The sequence below is a fragment of the Ranitomeya variabilis genome, chromosome 1 (genome assembly GCF_051348905.1).
Source record: "Ranitomeya variabilis isolate aRanVar5 chromosome 1, aRanVar5.hap1, whole genome shotgun sequence".
Taxonomy (NCBI): domain Eukaryota; kingdom Metazoa; phylum Chordata; class Amphibia; order Anura; family Dendrobatidae; genus Ranitomeya; species Ranitomeya variabilis.
In genome coordinates, this window is record NC_135232.1 from 310417362 (window position 1) to 310437974 (window position 20613).

General features: G+C 46.0%; 1 protein-coding gene across 9 annotated transcripts in view; it reads left to right on the forward strand.

Annotated features, from left to right (window-relative positions):
* The window catches only part of EMID1 (EMI domain containing 1), a 224204-nt gene that overhangs the window by 54561 nt on the left and 149030 nt on the right, over nt 1–20613 (forward strand). For 5 of the 9 annotated variants that reach the window (XM_077296678.1, XM_077296635.1, XM_077296643.1 and 2 more), the window contains exons 5-8: nt 382–443; nt 532–646; nt 1299–1343; nt 1555–1644. In XM_077296678.1, coding sequence (XP_077152793.1) covers nt 382–443; nt 532–646; nt 1299–1343; nt 1555–1644 — 312 coding nt within the window. The remainder of the gene's footprint in view (nt 1–381; nt 444–531; nt 647–1298; nt 1344–1554; nt 1645–20613) is intronic. The other 4 variants (XM_077296653.1, XM_077296670.1, XM_077296686.1 and 1 more) reach the window with 1 other exon arrangement.

The window sequence follows — 20613 nt, forward strand, 5'->3', positions numbered from 1 at the left end:
TTCTACATTTTGCCAAATTTCCAATTTTTTCACAAATAAATGTAAGTCATAGCAAATAAATTATACCACTATCATTCAGTATAACATGTCACGAAAAAATATTCTCACAATCAGTGGGATCCATTGAAGTGTTCCAGAGTTATGACCTCATATAGTGACAGTGGTCAGAATTGAAAAAAAATTGGTCTTGTCAGGGAGGTGAAAACAGGATTTGGGGTGAAGGAGTTAAAGGCTGGAGAAATACTGTAGGATGATAGATTGAACTAGGTTGCGTTTAGAATTTTTCAGCTGCACAAGGAAAGTTTGCTACAAAATCAGATGTACATGAGAATATGTTCTTGTTATATTTTACATTTTTTTTCTTATTGTTACTCTGACTAGGATGCTTAAACTGCAGTCAAATTCCAGAGCTTACCGATCGCCTCAGCTCCCTGGAAGCAAAGGTAATTTCACGTGTCAGAGTTGTTACTGTAAGTCTTTTATACTTATAAGGTACCTAAACTCACACGCATAATCAATTTGTGTTGATAGGTTGCAATCATCTTGGCATCTGATATTGCGCAAAGCAATGGATCACCTCCTGAATCCTCTGGGCTTTTGGGAAGCCCACCAGCACGTGGTAGTCCTGGGGAGGTGGGCATGAAGGGTAGGACTTGAATGATACTATTTTTTTATACTATCTTTTCCTCAGAAATAAATCTTTTAACAAATTAAGGGGTTACCTAGGTTTAAAAAAAATCTGGCCACTGGTTATAACATATACTTACCTAATAAAGCAAAGGATGATCCTACACGGGTAGTCCTTATCCCCTGCTCTTCTCTATGTAGATTGCAGCAATGATGATACATGACCAGTGTCATTACTGCAGGCAGAGATGTAAAATGAGACTGGTAGGGACTGCGGAAAGATTTCCAGAAAGCCCCTAAAGCCCCTGAAATGATGTAGATGTTAGGCATGTCTGCAACTTTGAACTCCATGTCCTGCTGTGCACTTGTGGAACCTCTTTCTCTTCTCATATGACCCATGTCCACATTCCATGATCGAACATTTAGAAGTATACAGTATGTGTCACAGGATATAGGAAGGAACCGGTAACAGGAGAGGTTGTTTTACATCCTGTGTCTTGCCTTCCATAAATCCAATTTATTAACCTTTTACAAGTGTCACCTACACAGCTGTTTACATTACCATTATTTTTAGGGTTCTTCCGTAACTGCTTGTCATTGACCTGATACGATCTCAACATTCTCCTGTTCTTTGGTAATCTTCAATATTTCTTAGTAACTTCCTTTTGCAGGGTCTATGTTGCATCAGGAAAAAGGGTCATTCTTAGCCCAGGAAGGTGAGCAAAATACATTTTATGGTCTTGCACAATTGCTGAATAAAATATGAGCATGAGAGATGGGTAACTTAAAAATACTATTCATCTTGTCCCCTGGTACTGACATAAAAGAAAGTAGAACAAAATGTACCTAAAGAGACCTTGCTCTATTCATTATAAAAATGTATAGATGCATGAAATGAAGATTTGTAACAGATTGGATTTTTTTTAGGTATGAACACTAGAAAGGGTCCTATAGGTCCAGTGGGTACTCCAGGAACACAATGGTCACCAGGAATGAAAGGTCCAGCTGGACCTCCAGGTGAGAGAACACTTAAAGAAGGATTTGCACTGATGTGTTTGTGTACCACTCTATTAGTGTGCCACTCCCTTGTTTTTCTTGTTTCCTCTTTTATCTGATTTTCTTCTTTGCAAAGTGTAAGATGCCCCCTAGAAGTTAGGATCACTACACAAATATTACAAAAAAAAAATGAAAATTTTTATTGGAGACACCACACAGAAATGTTAAAAACAATTAAAAAACCCAACAACATGGGTAGAGGTTTTAGGGTCCACATAAATATCAGGTAAATACCCAAAGAACACTTTGCAGCCTATTATCATAAATCACATATCCATCATGATCCCATTTTTTATGCATATATCTCTCTTTTTTAACTATACTGAATTTTGATATGCATTAAGGAGATCCCCTTATCCATTACTAACGGATGGTGCCGGCTCAAATTGTGTTTTTACATGCCCCCTAGAAGTTAGTGCGGAGAGAGTTTTCTCAAAAGTGATTTTAGACAACACAGTCTTTCTATTACTGCAGCAATTTCTGGTTTGGCAACAAAATTGGCTCTGTTTGTACTTATTGTGATGTTATACAGAGTTCAGGAAAAAAAAAATTCTGAGAGTTCTAACTTTTCTAAACGTAGACTTCCAAAGATGGTGCGTGCGGCCCAGGCACTACCTTGGTCTGTCAGGTAAGGTCCCAGTAGAAACAATTTGAGACAACCTGGTAAAGGAGGTAGGAAGAAAACCTAGCGTACATTAAGAAAAAAACTACTGCCGTTAGTATTAGTTGTTGGCTATAGGTTGAGGAACAATCATGGTAGAGGGTAACATAGGTAGACATTTGAGATTTTCAAGCAGTGTGTAGCAGACGCGGTTGCCCTTTGTGCAAAATGTCAGAAGCAGGAAATTTTTTTCTTTTTCTTTTAAAAGTTGTGTTTTTATGAAGTAGTATTGCAAGTTCCTAAAGCAGTGCACATACCCTGGACTTCTAGCAGGGTGCTCTGGATATCGGCGAGAATGTCCCTTTGAACAGTATTAGAGACAACATAATGCAAATATGGCGAATGCAGGCGACACAAAAGACATCTCTGCATTGTGTTGCCTGTGACAGCCCAATCTGTGTGCAGGAGAAAAAGAGGACTTGGTTACTCGGATTGGTGAGTGTAAACTTTATTTTTTGCTAAGGGTGGCAATCAGATGGCATTACAATTTTTGAAGGGTCACTCAGAACATTATTGCTTTTTTTAATATGGAAATAATGGAGCATTAATACATTCTGCCTGGGGCACTTTGGGCATTTGTTGTTTTAAGTGAGAACTCAGTGGGCATTATTACTTAGGAGTGTAATATTTGCCTTTACCCAGGTGCTAGTAACCTGTACTAGTGTAAACTAGGTAGAAGTAGTTCTGATATTTCTTTGTAATATAAGGTGTTACCAAAAAAAATGTTTTCCCATTACTCTATTAACTTGATGTCTTGTAATTTTGAAAACATTGACATACAACAACATTACTGTTTGCAGCAAATTTGCAATCATCAACCCGGAGGTACTTGGACGTTCCAACATGACAACGATCTAAAACACAAGGCCAAGTTGACCTGTCATTATATACAGCAGAACAAAGTAAAGGTTCTGGAGTGGCCATCTCAGTTTCCTGACCTCAATATCATTGAGCCGCTCTGGGGAGACCTCAAGTGTGCAGTTCATGCTAGACTGCCTAGGAATATACATGAACTGGAGGCTTTTTGCCAAGAAGAGTGGGGAGCTTTACCATCTGAGAAAATAAAGAACCTCATCCACAACTACCACAAAAAACTTCAAGCTGTCATTGATGTTACTGTACAGGGGGCAATACACGGTATTAAGAAATGGGGTATGTAAACTTTTGATCAGGGTCATATGGATGTTTTGGGTTGTCATTATGATTTAAAAAAAAAAAAAAACTCAGTAATTTGACAATTTCACTCAACCATTAGGCATGTGTGGAGAAAAAGTTTTGGTGTTATCATTCATATTCTCTGAAAAAAGGCCAAGAAAGCAAAAATTCTCTGGGAGTATGTAAACTTCTGAGGACAACTGCATGTGGATCGCCCCCATGTGTAGGGCAATGGGGTACTCGGTACCGGGTCTATCTCTCTCGGTTCTGGGGATGTCACGGTGGCCCGACCCGGTCCGTGGCCCTTCTGAGGGGCGTCCAATTAAAGGTGTAGTTGGTTGTACGGTGTTCGTGACGCCACCTGTGGTATTCGGTCAGGGTGACCGACGCTGCTAGGGGGTCCGCTGGGGTGATGGAAGGGCAGCTAGATGGTGTACCTTCCCTCAGGGCTTCCCAGATGTGTAGGTGGTGATGGTGGACGTTTTAAGGCGCAATGAATAACGAGGACACAAAGGTTGCAGTCTCTTTACCTTTTACTGAAGACTTCAGAGTCCACAGTCAAGAGTACCATTCACAGGGCAGGCTGAGTCCGGCCGGTCCGAAGGCACATCCAGAGTTCCCTTATCCAAGTGGAAATCAGTAGCCTTCCTATTAGCACCTGTGTGTTGTAGTACCTCCCTGCTGAGCACAACGGGATAGTTCTCACAACTTTCGTGGATGTTTCTGGTGTTCTCTCTCTCTGTCCTCCAGATGATATGGATAGGACAACCCGTATGACAGGGTAGGCCTGGAGCTTATTTATAGGGACCCTAGAAATGCCCCTCTCCCACAATTTGCCTCCGTGTCTTCATAGGTATTAAGGTCGGGCAGCCAACTTGGAATCAACTGTCCTGCCGGTCTCTGAAGTAATGCGTAGAGCCTATTACTCCCTCGGTGTTCCGGCCACCGGCTACGCGCCTCAGAAGGAGGCTGCCAATCTTGGGTCAGAACTCCTCCCGGTATTATCTCCTTGTGCTGTGACTTTGCAGCGCCCCAGAGTCCTGGTCATTGCAGTACTGATGCTCCGCCGCTAAGGGGGGATATGGTATGTCTGATGGCACTGAAGGAGTTCACCTGACCAGGTATCACAGACACCAATACACTTCACAGTCTGGCCTCCAGGGGGAGCTAAGGGCGCTATGTATTAGGCCACTCCTCACAGTCTGGTAAAACTGGGGGTTGGATAGGAAGTTAGAGAGAAAGCTGACTGGGTTGGAACCAGGCAACATCCTGTGGCAGAGGGTGTTGCAGGGGAAGATTCAGGGGGGTCCCTGTCAGGGGTGGGATCCTGACAGAGGCCTAGTGAACAGAGAGAACGTTACAGGACCGCACCTGCACCTGATCGCGGCGGTACCCTAAGAAAGGACAAGAAGCGAGGTTTATTGTGCTGAGTGAGAAACGAGATCAACGCAACAAGGAGAAACACCAGTAGGAGTCGTGCTGTAAGACGAGGCAACATCCTACTGAGGCGCACAGCCGGTGGCCGGAACGCCGAGGAAGTATAGAGCTCCAGGCCTAACTTCAAACCTACGGCAGGACAGTCAGTTATAGGCGGGCTGTCTCACCCAAATCACCTAAGAAGACATAGGGGGCAACAACAGGAGAGGGGCTACACTAGGGTCCAGGAAGAGCTCCGAGCCTACCCGTCATACGGGTGCGTCCTAGCCATATCATCTGGGGGACGAAGAAGAACATCATAATCGAGTTGTGAGGGAACTTCAGAAACAGACACAACAGTTGTGGGGACTATCCCATAAGCACAGCAGAGGAGGACCACAACACACAAGCGCTAGAAGGTAGGCACAGATTTCCACCTGCAAAGGGAACTCTGGAAGTGCCATTGGACCGGCCGGACTTGCGCAGCCCGGTTAACCGTATTCCGGACTGAGGATCCTGAAGCCTTCAGTAAAGAGGTAAAGAGACTGCAACATGGTGTCCTCGTTATTTACTGCGACCTGCTCCGCACGATAACATCATCACCACCTACACCTTTCATTGGGCGCCCTCAGCAGGGTCACGGACCGGGTCTAGCCACCGTGACAACCCCAGGACAGAGACTCAGAGGCCCGTTACCGGGTCCCCCCTCGGCCCTGCGGCAGTGGGGGCGCTACAACTTGGCGTCACGAACAGGATCTACTTAAGCCTGAAGAATCAGGTCATGTGTGCCTTGGAACTGTGATTTATTATACTTGGACTGTGACTTATTGCAAAGACTGTGGAGTGCCATTTGCCGCCAAAACCAGCCGCCATTACAGCGCTGAGGAGAGCGCAGGAGGAGAAGAGGGGCATGGAGTAGGCGTGGACCAGCTGAAGAGCGCAAAAGACAATGGCCGCCCAGTCTAAACATTTTTGCATCCTGAGGACGTGTCCGTCAGCAGCCGAGGTCCGCCTTCTCATCCTCTTTGGAGGGTGGAGACCATGGAGACGGGGCCACCCACGAAAGAGACTGCGGGAAGAAGACACTGGAGAGGAAGCAAAGATGACGACGCCGGGAGTACCGCGTGGGGACGACCCGACCCAGCATGAGGCTGCACCCCCCGACACAGCCCCAGATGCGCCATCGTTGCAGGGACTGGCACTTACGGAGTTACCGACGGACAGACCCAACTGGCCGCCGTCTGAGGAGTGTGTGGCCGCAGCCGAGGCCCGGCAGATAGCACGCCGCCGGGAGGCCGACGCCCATGTGACCGCTCGGCTGGGCCAGCCTACGGAAGTCCACCTAACTCCGGTGTCTCCTGCTTCCTCCATCCCGGCCGTGGCAGAGTGCGAGCTACAGGCACAGGGCCTGAGGATCCTGCCGGAGGCAGAACATCTGCGGCGCCTGATGACAGCGTGGAGAAATAGACCCCAACCTGCGGTCCAGATTGACCTGACGGATGCTGAGGAGGTTTCCCCGTCACACTGGGGTGTGGTGGTGTTCTTCAACTCCCGGGAAGGACGGGGAGTTATACAAGAAATTGGAGAGCCACTGCGGGTCCGTGTGGATCGGGAAGAGGTGGAACCCTGCGGGGGAAGGTACAGTCACGACCTGGAGCCCGGAGACGCGGTAACTTACACCCGGTGGAGGAGGGAGGTTGGCTGGATAGCTCGGGGTGTCCAGCGGTGCGTCGCACTCCAGGCTGCTGCCGGGACGTCGGTGGACGAGCCTCCTGCAGGGAAGATGCCGGAACCTGCCCCCGCGGAAGCCCAGGGAATCCAGGCCCACCGTGTAGCTACGGGTCATGCTCACCCACGAGCGAGGAGGGTGTCCCGACGAGGAATCCTGTCGTTGCTGAATCCAGGACCGGTCCTTGTCACGCCACCACGACCCGTCTGCCAGGTGAGGCCCGGAAGGAGGCCGCCTCCTGCTCAGCCAGAAACTGAGTAAGCAAGAATGCTTCATCAATTGTATATAGTTAACTGTCCGTTCTTCTATGTTTCTTCTTGCTGCTACAACCCGACCAGGGTTACTCTTAAAGGGATCCCTTTGTTTACCCGGGATCCCTTCTGCTGCTTTTGTTTTTGTTTCTCATTTTATCATTGTTGAAAGAACTGCTGGATCATGAATACTGCATGATTACAAACTCATTGTAAATAGTTTGCACCTTCTTAAAGTTGCCCTCTACTGGTTTTACAAAAGAAAGGACTCTTTGCGAAGAAACTGTTCCTGGAAACAGCACCGGAGTCCTTACTGCATACGGACTTGCAGCTTGAGAAGTTGCACTACCTCATAGAGACTTGGTCCCTTCTTAAAGGGGACGTTCATCGATAGCACTTAGAGAATGATGATACTTTAACAGAAGAAGTAATAATGCTGACATGTAGCAGTAATATGTAGTTAGCTAGTTAATTGTAAGGAATGTTTAATAATGTGTTAGAGAATGAGGACAGGAAGTGAACCCGTACGGGGTTAGTCGGTGAGTCCTCTTAGGAGCCATACAGAGATGGCTCGGTGATCCTGAACTGAGAGATGGATGATACGTTCTATACTGTGGATAGTAGCAGAAAGGCAGAAGGCCCGGGCGGAAAGGGGCGGTCCTGCAACAGAATGAGAGGCAGTAGGCCTGGGGCAGATAGACAGGCGGTCCTGCAGATGTAAGGATGGAAAATGAAGGAAAAGTTGATTAGCCTTATAGTGTTTTATAAGAAGGTCTTTAGTGGATTCAGTGTGTATGTCCTTAAAGGCAATGTTAAATTATTGTTCAGAAACTTGCACTTAGTAGAACACCCGGTTGGGTAAGAGAAGTTATTTATAGTATGTTATTTAAAGTAATTAACCATGTTTGTAACGTTCAAGTGTCCTTACCTCCCATAAAGGGAAGCTCAGTTCAAATTTGCTTATTGTTACTGCATTTCAAAATTGTATGTCTTTTTGCTGACATGTATTGTTGTTTTCTTCCCAGTCCAGGAGTACTGGATTTAACCGGGGGGGAGTGCAGCGCCCCAGAGTCCTGGTCGTTGCAGTACTGATGCTCCGCCGCTAAGGGGGGCTATGGTACGTCTGATGGCACTGAAGGAGTTCACCTGACCAGGTATCACAGACACCAATATACTTCACAGTCTGGCCTCCAGGGGGAGCTAAGGGCGCTATGTATTAGGCCACTCCTCACAGTCTGGTAAAACTGGGGGTTGGATAGGAAATTAGAGAGAAAGCTGACTGGGTTGGAACCAGGCAACATCCTGTGGCAGAGGGTGTTGCAGGGGAAGATTCAGGGGGGTCCCTGTCAGGGGTGGGATCCTGACAGAGGCCTAGCGAACAGAGAGAACGTTATGGGACCGCGCCTGCACCTGATCGTGGCGGTACCCTAAGAAAGGACAAGAAGCGAGGTTTATTGTGCTGAGTGAGAAATGAGATCAACGCAACAAGGAGAAACACCAGTAGGAGTCGTGCTGTAAGACGAGGCAACATCCTACTGAGGCGCGCAGCCGGTGGCCGGAACGCCGAGGAAGTATAGAGCTCCAGGCCTAACTTCAAACCTACGGCAGGACAGTCAGTTATAGGCGGGCTGTCTCACCCAAATCACCTAAGAAGACATAGGGGGCAACAACAGGAGAGGGGCGACAATAGGGTCCAGGAAGAGCTCCGAGCCTACCTGTCATACGGGTGCGTCCTAGCCATATCTTCTGGGGGACGAAGAAGAACATCATAATCGAGTTGTGAGGGAACTTCAGAAACAGACACAACAGTTGTGGGGACTATTCCGTAAGCACAGCAGGGGAGGACCACAACACACAAGCGCTAGAAGGTAGGCACAGATTTCCTCCTGCAAAGGGAACTCTGGAGGTGCCATCGGACCGGCCGGACTTGCGCAGCCCGGTTAACCGTATTCCGGACTGAGGACCCTGAAGCCTTCAGTAAAGAGGTAAAGAGACTGCAACCTGGTGTCCTCGTTATTTACTGCGACCTGCACTGCACCATAACATCATCACCACCTACACCTTTCATTGGGCGCCCCTCAGCAGGGTCACGGACCGGGTCTAGCCACCGTGACAACCCCAGGACAGAGACTCAGGGGCCCTGCGGCAGTGGGGGCGCTACAACTTCGTTTCTCACTCTCCACAATACAATTCGCTTCGTGTCCTTTCTTAGGATGCTGCCGCAATGGGTGCAGGTGCAGCTCCGTAACGTTCTCTCTCGTGCTTGGATCCCACCCCTGACAGGGACCCTCTGTCTGCAGCTCAGATGTTCCTCCTTCCCCCCTGTCTGCCTGACAGGTCCTCTCTGGGTCAAACCCAGGTAGCTTCTGCCTAACTTCCTATCCAACCCACCAGTTTTACCCGTGTGTGAGGAGTGGCCTAGTAGATAGTACCTTTGCTCCCCCTGGTGGACTGGAGTGTGAAGTGTAGTGTGTGACTGTGATACCTGGTCAGGTGAACACCTTTAGTACCATCAGACGTAATATCACTCCCCCTGGTGGAAGAGCGACATTACTGCAACGACCAGGACTCTGGGGCGCTGCATATGTATGACCCAGCACCAGAAAAAATTCCTCCACCATCTGGAGCGACTGGGAGTCAGATGGGAGAGAGAATGCCCATGTCACGAATGGTTAAGTCCAGCAGACGACACAACTTACACAAAGCAACGGGATGGAATGGGGGGACGAAGGTCCTCACAGTAGGAAACAAGGGATGGGGCACCTCCTGAGCTCCAACCTTTGCCTGTCCCTTAACTCCCCTAACGCCCTAAGCGGGTCCTTCCCCACCGCGACCATCTCGTGCCTAAACCCTATTTGTCTCCTCACTAATCCGTGGCTAGTGCACGGCTGGCAAGGACACTAGCCTCACCACTGCAGATGGTGAACAACACAGGGAGAGGGACAACAACAAGACAGACATAAAAAGGGAAAATAGAACTTAACACTGTCCCAGCTGGAAAGCACCACACAGCAGAGGATACAGCACCAGGACCATGAACTCAATGAACACAGCAGAAGCACCACTGCAACCAGAGAGCTCTTTACTCCAGGCTTGGTCAACATAGATTACTCTATCACCAACAGTCAGCTGATGCATCATGTGACTTTTTAAAGGATGGTAGAAGTGGTCACCACCCACATCAGCTGACTAGCAATCAAAGCAGCTGCCAGCAAGGAAACTGACATTTAACTCATGCTGGCCTGAAAGGAAAAAAAGCTACATTTAAAATATAGCAGAGCCAGAGCTGCCACGAATCCATAATGAATTGTGACAGTACCCCCCTTTCAACGAGGGACCTCTGGACCCTCAACACTGGACTTCACCGGAAATTATGTCTCCACCCTCTAGGATTCACCTCCGCAGTCACCTGATCCTCAAGGTTACGACAAACGCAACCCAATGGAGATGGCAATAATGTAGGCTCCGGAGGCGCCACAAATCTCAAGAGCACCGACCTGTGGAATATGAGGAATATGAGGCTAAGAATGGCCGACACCCAATACAGCCCCTTCACCCTAGAACTCCAGGGACCAGATGCGTACTTCCACCTGATGTTTTTGGTGGACACCCACACGTATTCATTCACACACAGGTCCGGACCTGGACGATTATTTCCACGCATGCATTTGCCAAAAGATGGTGAACTCGTTGAGGAACAGACAACAGAGGCATCCCCCTGTATCACCAAACTCATACCCTCGCTATGCACAGAAGGAACCACCACCGTCCCCTGATTACTCCTCCTGAGAGGACTCTGAGACTCAGGATTTACTTGTGGTGAGGGTTGAGCCTTGCCCCTACTCCCTGGTAGCACCTTAACTGCCCCCACCAGAGAAGAAGGTGTAGGTATGAGAAGGACGGTAGAGATCATAGCTCCCAGGCAGTAGTCCTTACAAGACTGGTCCCAACTGACTACTTCCCTGGACCACCAATTTATGACCGGGTTGTGTCTTTTCAACTAGGGAAGGCCTAAGACGATGGGAGTTGACATACCCTGCAAGATGTAGCATGACAGGGACTCCTCATGAAGAGGCCCTATAGGCAGGTTAATATTATCTATGGCTTGAGTCACACTCCCCTGGCTGAGAGGAACAGAGACAATTGCCCGAACAGTAATGGGTCTCGTCAGCATCCTACCAATCAGACCATGGGTCTGATCAAAGAATCCACGAAATTGACTCCAGCTCCAGGATTCACAAGCACTGGTATAGTCTCAGTCTCCAGACCAACCACCTCTTCTGCTGGGTTGGTACACTGAGACGTAAAGATGGAGGAAATGTACATACCCTCGTCGTCTCCCTCCACACGACCTCGGGACTGCAGCTTTTGAGATGGAGTACATATTTTGGCACGAGCTGGACAGACATTGACGTAATGATCAGTCAGGCCACAGAAAAAACATGCCACCGTCCTAAGGCAAACCGCAGGCAACCTAATTTGAAAGTAGGATCCTCCCACAGCATGGGTTCGTACATCTGCACCAATGTGTCCTCCTCCCTAGAAAGAACAATAGGGGGCAGATTTGGTGTATGTCTCTCCCTGAGGCGTCTGTCTACCCGGATAGCAAGAGCCATGGCGGCCTCCAATGACCCAGGAGTAGCATACTGCACCAGGGTATCTTGAAGCTTAGCCGACAGACCCTGACAGAAATGGCTCCTAAGAACAGGGTCATTCCACTGCGTGTCAGTGGCCCATCTCTGAAACTCTGAGCAGTACTCAGCTGGCAGGCCCCCCTGCTTGATTTGAAGGAGTCTAGACTCAGCCAGGGAGATGCCATCAGGATCCCCATATACCAGTGCCAATGCCGCAAAAAACTCATCCACCGATCGCAAACATGGTGAATCAGTCGGCAGGGAGAAGGTCCAGGATTGGGGATCACCCTTGAGAAGGAAGACAATAATCCCCACACGCTGTTCCTCACTCCCTGAAGAACAAGAGCGAAGTCAGAAACACAATTTACAGGCTTCTTTAAAGACGATAAATTTATCTCTCCAGAAAATCTAAAAACTGCTAAAACTGCTGCACTACCTGAGTCCGTAACTCGGAAACCTCATCCGTGAGGGACTGGATCAGGTGAGTAAAGGCTTCAGCATGAGCCATGGGTTTACCATAAAAATGTACGGGTCGGTGATAATGCCACAAATCAATACGGTTAAGTCCAGGGGACAACACAACTTACACCAAACAACGGGATGGAATGGGAGGAGGAAGGACCTCACAGTAGGGAACAAGGAATGGGGCACTTCTTGAGCTCCAACTTGTGCCTGTCCCTCAACTCCCCTAATGCCCTAAGTGGTTCCTTCCCCCCAACCGCCATCTCGTGCCTAAACCTGTTTGTCTCCTCACTATTCCCTGGCTAGTGCACTGGCCGGCAAGGACACTAGCTTCACCACTGCAGATGGGTCATTCCATGCCAAGTGAACCAATGATTTTTACCTCTATATTTTTAATTCTTTTGAGATTTTGTTATTTGGTAATAGTGTGTCAGAGAATGCAAAATATGAAGAAAAAAATTCTAGATATTTTTTTTTTAAATTGATTTTCAAAGTTCTGAAAAAGTGCGAATTTCACTGTTGCCTACCTTTACATTTCTCCTCATAACTCAGGCTAGAAAAAAGATAGAGAAACAAAATAAAAAATCATACTTTTTTTTCACAATTGCGCATCAAAATTTTGAATTTGATTTCTCCAAAACAAAATATAAAGAAACATAGTGTTGTGACATATCAAATGAAAGCTGCTACCGTTCTGAGAAAAATGATGCCTCTCCCACCTCTTTATCTTAATTCTAGCCCGAGATATGATAAAAAATGTAAAGCCATACCAGGCCAAAATTGGTAACTCTGAAGGAGAAAGATTATTATCTCCACCTGTTGCTCTTCCATTCCTGAGTAACAAGGAAGTAACCTGAAGTATAGCTTACAGGCCTCCCTGAAAACAACAAACTTGTCACGCCCCCCAGAGAACCTGTCAGGAAAAGTGATTTTGGGCTCCACTAAAGGTTGCCTGGGAGTCACGATCCCCAAACCTGATGTGTTAGGGTGCTACAAAACAATAGTACGTAGATCTGCCACCTCCAGGCTGACTTGCTGCAGTTGCCTTGTCAGACCAGTGATAGGATCCATAATGGATCAAAAAACTATTTCGGTCAGAACTAATGTCTTAGCTCTGTTGTCGGGTGTCCCAGGATCAAGGGATCCTTCCCTGTACATATTGCTAGGGGCTCCCTAGCTCGTCCTGTTCCCCGGAATTTTTATGATGGTTAAGACGCCAGGGCCACGTACCTTGCCTTAGCTCCTGAATCCGCCCTCAGTCTGTACCCTTCCCCCACCCAGGGAAAAGGGGAGTAGTAGTGTACCATAATACACCAACCAGACTAACAAGGTAATACGAACAGGGATAAAGGAAAATACCAATCATACAAATATACTCACACAAACAACAGAGGTGTACACCGGGGAATGGAGGATGGGGTAAAACCACAGTAAGGGAAGAAGGGGAATTAGCACACACCCAAAACCTAGCAACAGTAACAAATAAATCAACCAAACTCTCCCACATAATAACCAGCAACCTCCAGCCATGCAGCATAAGCTTTCCCTGACAATGAGTGCTTGCCAGGGCCCAGATTATATAGGAGATGGTAGTGGCTAACAGTGAACATCTGAGCCTTACTGCAGAAAAGCTTTCAGGAGCTCTCAACTGAGCAGATTAACCCGTGCACTACTAAAAGAAACCTGCACCGTTTAATATGAAGAATAAGTGCTTCTAATCAGTGCAGGAGTAAAAGAAATCAGAGGCTGTGGTCTTCTGGCTCCTCTCTGTCGTGGTAAACCCAAGACACCTATACAGAGCTTTTTGGTAAAGCACATAATTCTACTGTTTATCAAAAATGGAATGAAAGAAAGAAAATAACACTGTACCTACAGTCAAATATGATAGAGGTTCAAAGATGTTTCGATGTTGTTTTGCTGCATCTGGCACAGGGTGCCTTGACTGTGTGCAAGGCATCATGAAATCTGATGATAACCAAAGGAATTTGGGTCCCATTGTAGTGCCCAGTATCAGAAAGCTGGGTTTGCGTCCTAGATCATGGGTCTTCCAACAGGATAATGACCCCAAACATACTTGAAGAAGCACCCAGAAATGGATGGAATCAAAGTGCTCGAGAGTTCTGAAGTGGCCAGCAAGGAGTCTGGATCTAAATCCCATAGAAAACCTGTGTAGAGATCTTAAAATTGCTATTGGGAGAAGCCACATGTAAAATATGAGCAGTTTCCATAAGAAGAGTGGTCCAAAATTCCACTTGAGAGGTATAAGACGATTGTTGATGGTTATAGGAAGCGATTGATTGCAGCTATTTATTCCAAAGGGTGTGGGGCCAAATATTAACTTGAGGGTGCCAATAATTTTATTCCGGGGTTTGTGAGAAATTATGTCCAATTTGCCTTTTCTTCTGTTTTTTGTGTTGTTCCAATACAATAAAATAAACGTGTATAAAAAAAGTGTAATTACAATAATTTCCTGGGAGAAATACCTCATTTTCTGGAACAACTTCAAGGTTGCCAACAGTTTTGGCCATGGCTGTGCATACCCTAGACCTGCTTACCTCAGCAATAACTGAACCACCTGTTAATAGTCAGATATGTGCATCCTTCAATATTGAAATTGCAAAGCCAAGAAGGAATAGTTGGGCAATTATAGAAATCACAGGACTGATAGACATGTTAATAATATGCAACTGAAAATATCAAGAAAAATGTCAAAATAGTAAGTATGAGCAACATGTGCAGAAATACACGCACATACACACATTGGCTTCTGTCACTTGAGTTTATTAATGGTTATCTGAGAAATGTTCTGCCGTGCTGAACGCACGAAATATCTGCACATGACTGTATCAATAATGTTTTGTCAAAGCCAAATACCAGAAAGTATCAAAAACAAAGCAACTTTATTTAAAACATGACATGCCAAAAAGAGGCACAAACCGTAGTGTTAAAAATGAGATAGAAACGCATGTAAAAAACTAAAATGCAATGAAATAAGTAACCTCATTTAGTGAACAGGTGCAGAAATGCTGCCAAAATCTGCAATATTAAAAACTCACCAAATACTCATCGTGGAAATGTAGCCTTAAAAAGAGAACCTGTCAGAACAATTTTGTAATATTAAGACAAGACTTGGTTGTAATACTGATTACTATACATTGATACCTTTGGGGGAAGAAGTCCGCTTGTAAGTTTGCTGCAGGAACGTTAGTGGATGGGAGATATGTATCACAGAGATGCAGGTCCTCTGTGATATAAACCTGGAGTAATGCTGTAGTCTAGTACACATAGTACTAAGAGGGGTTAATAGGCCATGTTAGGGCCAGCTCTAATTGTGAGGAGCTAAAGAGTTAGAGTGGGTAGGCTGCTCACTATATCTCAACCCCTGGGTGTGGTCCACATAGTAAAATGGGACCTGTTTATTTGACACATGGTTCTGTGAATGGAGATTGCAGACCTGGATTGTGTGGCTTTGCAAAAGGACTAAAGGTACCGTCACACTAGGCGATATCGCCAGCGATCCGTGACGTTGCAGCGACCTGGATAGCGATATCGCTGTATTTGACACGCAGCAGCGATCTGGATCCCGCTGTGATGTCGCTGGTCGCTGCTAGAAGGTCTGCACATTATTTGGTCGCTAGGTCGCCGTGTATCGCCGTGTTTGACAGCAAAAGCAAGGATACCAGCGATATTTTACACTGGTAACCAGGGTAAGCATCGGGTTGCTAAGCGCAGGGCCGCGCTTAGTAACCCGATGTTTACCCTGGTTACCAGCGTAAAAGTTAAAAAAACAAACAGCACATACTCACCAGCGCGTCCCCTGCCGTCTGCTTCCTGCCACTGACTGAGCGCCGGCCCTAAACTGAAAGTGAAAGCACAGCCGCTGTGCTGTTAGGGCCGGAGCTCAGTCAGTGTCAGGAAGCAGAGGCTGGGGGACGCGCTGGTGAGTATGTGCTGTTTGTTTTTTTAACTTTTACGCTGGTAACCAGGGTAAACATCGGGTTACTAAGCGCGGCCCTGCGCTTAGCAACCCGATGCTTACCCTGGTTACCCGGGGACCTCGGCATCGTTGGTCGCTGGAGAGCGGTCTGTGTGACAGCTCTCCAGCGACCAAACAGCGACGCTGCAGCGATCGGCATCGCTGTCGCTATCGCTGCAGCGTCGCTTAATGTGACGGTACCTTAAGAAGCTGGACTCTAAGCCAAGCGGGCAAACCCACACTATTGTATGGACTGTTTGCTTTATCTTTTACTTTGTGCCAAACAAAGGCTGTAATAAACCAGCCAGACTTCAACCCCTTACCGACCACCAATACGCCTTTTAACGGTGGCCGTTATTAAGGGCCCTTATTCCTCAGCACTGCTTTTTAGCGGCACTAAGGAATTTGCAGTGCTATGTGGGGGCCATCATACTATTTAGAGTGATATGTGGGGGCCATCATAATATTTGGGTAGGATATCACACTATTTTGAGGGCTATTTGGGGGACCAGCATACTATTTGGAGCATGATGTGGGTGCCATTATACTGATTAGAGGGCTGTATGGTGGCCATTATTCTGTTTGGGGGCCAATTATACTCTTTGGAGGGCTGAGTAAGAGCCAATTATACTGTTTGGAGGACTGTGTGGGGTTTATTATACTGTGTGCAGGGTGGTGTGGGATCCATTATACTGTGTGGAGGGTTTTGCGGGGGCCATTACACAGTCTGGAATGCTATGTGAGGGCCTTTATGCTGTTTGGAGGGCTAGTGACGGGGGACAATAAAATGTGTGCAGGCCAATGTAAAGTGCCGTGGAATATGGTGGCGCTATAGAAATAAACAATTATTATTATACAGTGTGGAAGGTTGTGTGAGGGTCACTATACTGTATGGAGGGCCATCATACTGTATGAAGAGCTGTGTGGGAGCCATCATACTGTGTATGGGGGACTATGCGGAGCCATCATACTCTGTTTGCGTCACTGTGGGCGTATCATACTTTGTGAGGGTTACTGTAGGTCATCATACTGTGCATGTGGAGTGTACTGTGGAGGAATTCACTTTGGTAACATCACACTGTGTTTGGTGCGAATATTTATTGGCATCATACTTTATGGGGGCCATGAAAAGGGTTTCTTAGTGTGTGGGAACACTAAGGAGCTTCAATAGGGGCAAAATTATTTTGTAAGGGTTGTAAAGTGGCTTGGGAGGAGAAATGCAATTAAGGTTTAATGTAGATAAATGGAATGTCATTCACTTGGGGTGAGGAGACAAAATGTTCAATGATGTATGAAATGGTAACACACACTGGGTTGAAAAAGATCTGGGTATATTTTTGGCCAGCAAACTGAAAGCACTACTCCAGCGTTTTGGGTTTTTTTTCAGGGAAGGTGTGGTGTTTTAAATGTAAGTCCTTGCCGCCAGTCATATACTCACCCTCCAACGTGTTCCCCTTTTTTCAGCAACGCTCCGGTCTGGCAGCGCCATCCTGTGAGTGCAGCTACTGACTGGCCAAATGTTACAGGCTACATCACAAGCTTTCAATGCAAGTCCATGAGAGCCTTAATGGGTCACTTTTTGCTGGACACCGACTATGGCGACACTGGAAAACATTGAAGGCAGTGGAAGGTGAGTATAAGGCAGGGGAATTACATTTAAAGCACCACACCAGCAGTGCAATAAAAAAAATAGCTGCAGTGGTGTTTTAACTTTAGAGACCAGTGCCAAGCAGCTGATGCCAAGGCAAATAAATCATGGAATTTATTAAAGGAAGAAAAGATGGTCATGACAAAAACAGTTTTACTTCTATACAAGTTATTAGTGAGGCCACATTTAAAATACTGTGTATAATTTTGGGTTCCAGTGTATAAGAAGGACATAGCTGAAGTAGAGCGGGTGCAGAGAAAAGCGACCAAGATTATTAGGAGTTTAGGTGGATGACAATACCAGGACAGGTTATCAGGTTTATGCAGTTTGGAAATAGGAAAGGCTTATGGGATATCCGTCTACAATGTAGAACAATAGATAGGATCCCTAAGAAGAGTAATTATCACATTAATTTTATTTTTATTCAGAAATTGATAAGACAGGTAAAGAAGATAAGAAATTTTGTAATATACTTTATTACAGGAAAATGCCATTCCCACAGGCCAATTTTTACGCCTGCGGAGAATCTGCTCAGAGGACACCGAATTTGAGAAACAGGCCTCTGAGCTAAAAGAAAGATTCTTTGAGAGGGGATATAGCCGTAGATCAATAAAGAAAGGATACAATCGGGCGAAGAATATCTCCAGGCACCAAGCACTTTATGGGACAAAACCATGTAAAACAAATCAAGTAGTCCGATATATAACACAGTACCATGGACAAAGTGAGATGGTAAGATTCCAACTTAAAAAATTCTGGGGAATTTTAAGAGCTGATCCTATCCTGTCGAACTATGTGGGAAAAGGACCAAGTATGACATATAGGAGGTCACGAAATATTAGAGATCACTTAGTGAAAAGTCATTATACATATGATGGTGTCCCTCCTTCTTTTTTGGACAGGGGTAAACCCACCTTGGGCTGCAGACCTTGTGGGAAATGTGTGGCATGCCCAAATATAGCAAGGGGACATACATTTCGGAATTCAAATGGCACTAAGACTTTTCAGATCAGACATAGTATATCATGTACAACCAAGGCAGTGATATATTATGCCACATGCCCTTGCTCCCTGATATACGTGGGCATGACCACAAGACAGCTCAAGGTGAGGGTCCGAGAACATGTGCTTGGAATAGAGGCTGCAAAAGAGGTACAGGACATCTCAATTTTGAAAACAATCCCTAAGCATTTTAGAATTCACCATAATAGTGATCCTGTGGGATTTAAGGTATTTGGTATTGATATGATCAAATCTGGGGAACGTGGTGGACCAATTACCATACCACTGGCAAAAAGGGAAACAAAATGGATATGGGTTCTGGATACTGTCTCACCAAGGGGCTTGAATGAAAACATAAGTTTTGCCCCATTTTTATAAGAGATGTGTTAAAGTAAAGGGTTCTTTTAGAAAAAATCTTTTTAGAAAAAAATTGTTTTAGGAAAATATATATATTACTGTTATATTTTATTGTGATATTTTTTGAGATAGTCTACTGTAAACCTTTATTTGTTTTTTTATGATTTTAATCGAATGGTACTATGGAAAGAGTAGTGTTCGAGGAGGTAAGATGTAGAGTGAGCCAGAGGTAGACACAGCCATTTTGCTGCAAGTGCACCAGTTGTATGCAGGACCTAGTGAAGAATTCACTCAACAGTGTGACCATTCATGTGCTAGTTGTTGACACCTAGTCAGTATTTCTGGATGTCATCCAGTAGGAGGAAGCGTCTGTCAGAAAGTCTATTGCTTTTGTGCTAGGATCGTTATGCCAGTGCCTGTAGGCAGATGGAGTAACTAGAGTCCGATGGGCCCCGATGCAAAATTTGGTTAGATGTATGGGCTCTTGTAGCATTTTAAATTCCATAAGGACATACGTGTTTCCACCCCTCCCCATTATGCAGTAGTGTAACCATACTGGATCTTCTAGGCATATTTGTCCCCCATACTGGTAAATATGTCCCTCATCCTGGGCCCATCTTGCTTTATATGTCACCCCATCCTGGTATTTATGTCTCCCATTCTGACATATATGTCCCCCATACTAGTATATATGTCCCCCTTCTGGGCCCATCCTGGTATTTATTTTCCCCATACTGGTATATATGTCCCCCATCATGGTATATATGTTCTCCATCCTGGTATATATGTCCCCCATCATGGTATGTATGTTCCCCATCCTGGTATATATGTCTCCCACCCTGGTATATATGTCCCCTAATTCTGGCATATGTGTCCCCCATCCTGGTATACAAGTCTCCCAACCAGGGCCCATCCTTATTTAAATATCCCCCATCCTGGTATATATACCCCCCTTCTGCTGCTGTTCTTTAACACATATAAAAAAATAACTGATTTTAACCACCTTCCTCCGCTACCACGCCGTAGGGCATTCTCTTCTAAAGTCGGCAGCTGACTTCAGCGTACAAGTGACTGGCAGCGCATTACATCACTGCCATGCGCACTCTGTGATGAACTCACTGACATCAGCTGCCGTCCTCTGATTCGCTGGCTGCATGTATTGCAGTGTAAGGACCTGGCGGGTCTCTGCGTTGCAATTTATTTCATCGTCAGGCCCCCCCTCCTACTATGGCCCCGTCGCACCCTCTGTGACCGCGATCATTACACCCCTGTCTGTAAGTGGTGTTACTGTGCACCCATACATTGTGTGTTTGACACCTCTGTGGAGTGTGTGAAAGGTGAGTACATTAGAGAGAGTGAGATTGGCTCTGATACTGAGCTGAGGTCTGTGCATTTTGGAAAGGCCAAAGCCTATATCCTGAGATTCAGACCCCCACCTATCTAATATTCAAAGTGTATCTTTAGGATAAACATTTATATGACAAAGCTGAATAAATTCGATAATCTGGTATATTACACATGACTCAGAAATTTCTCAATAGTTTTCTGTGTATTTTAGGTGTTTAAGATGGTGCAAAATGTGCTTCCCATGGTTTGAAATGACCCTACTGTATTTATTCACATATAGTATGACAGGGAT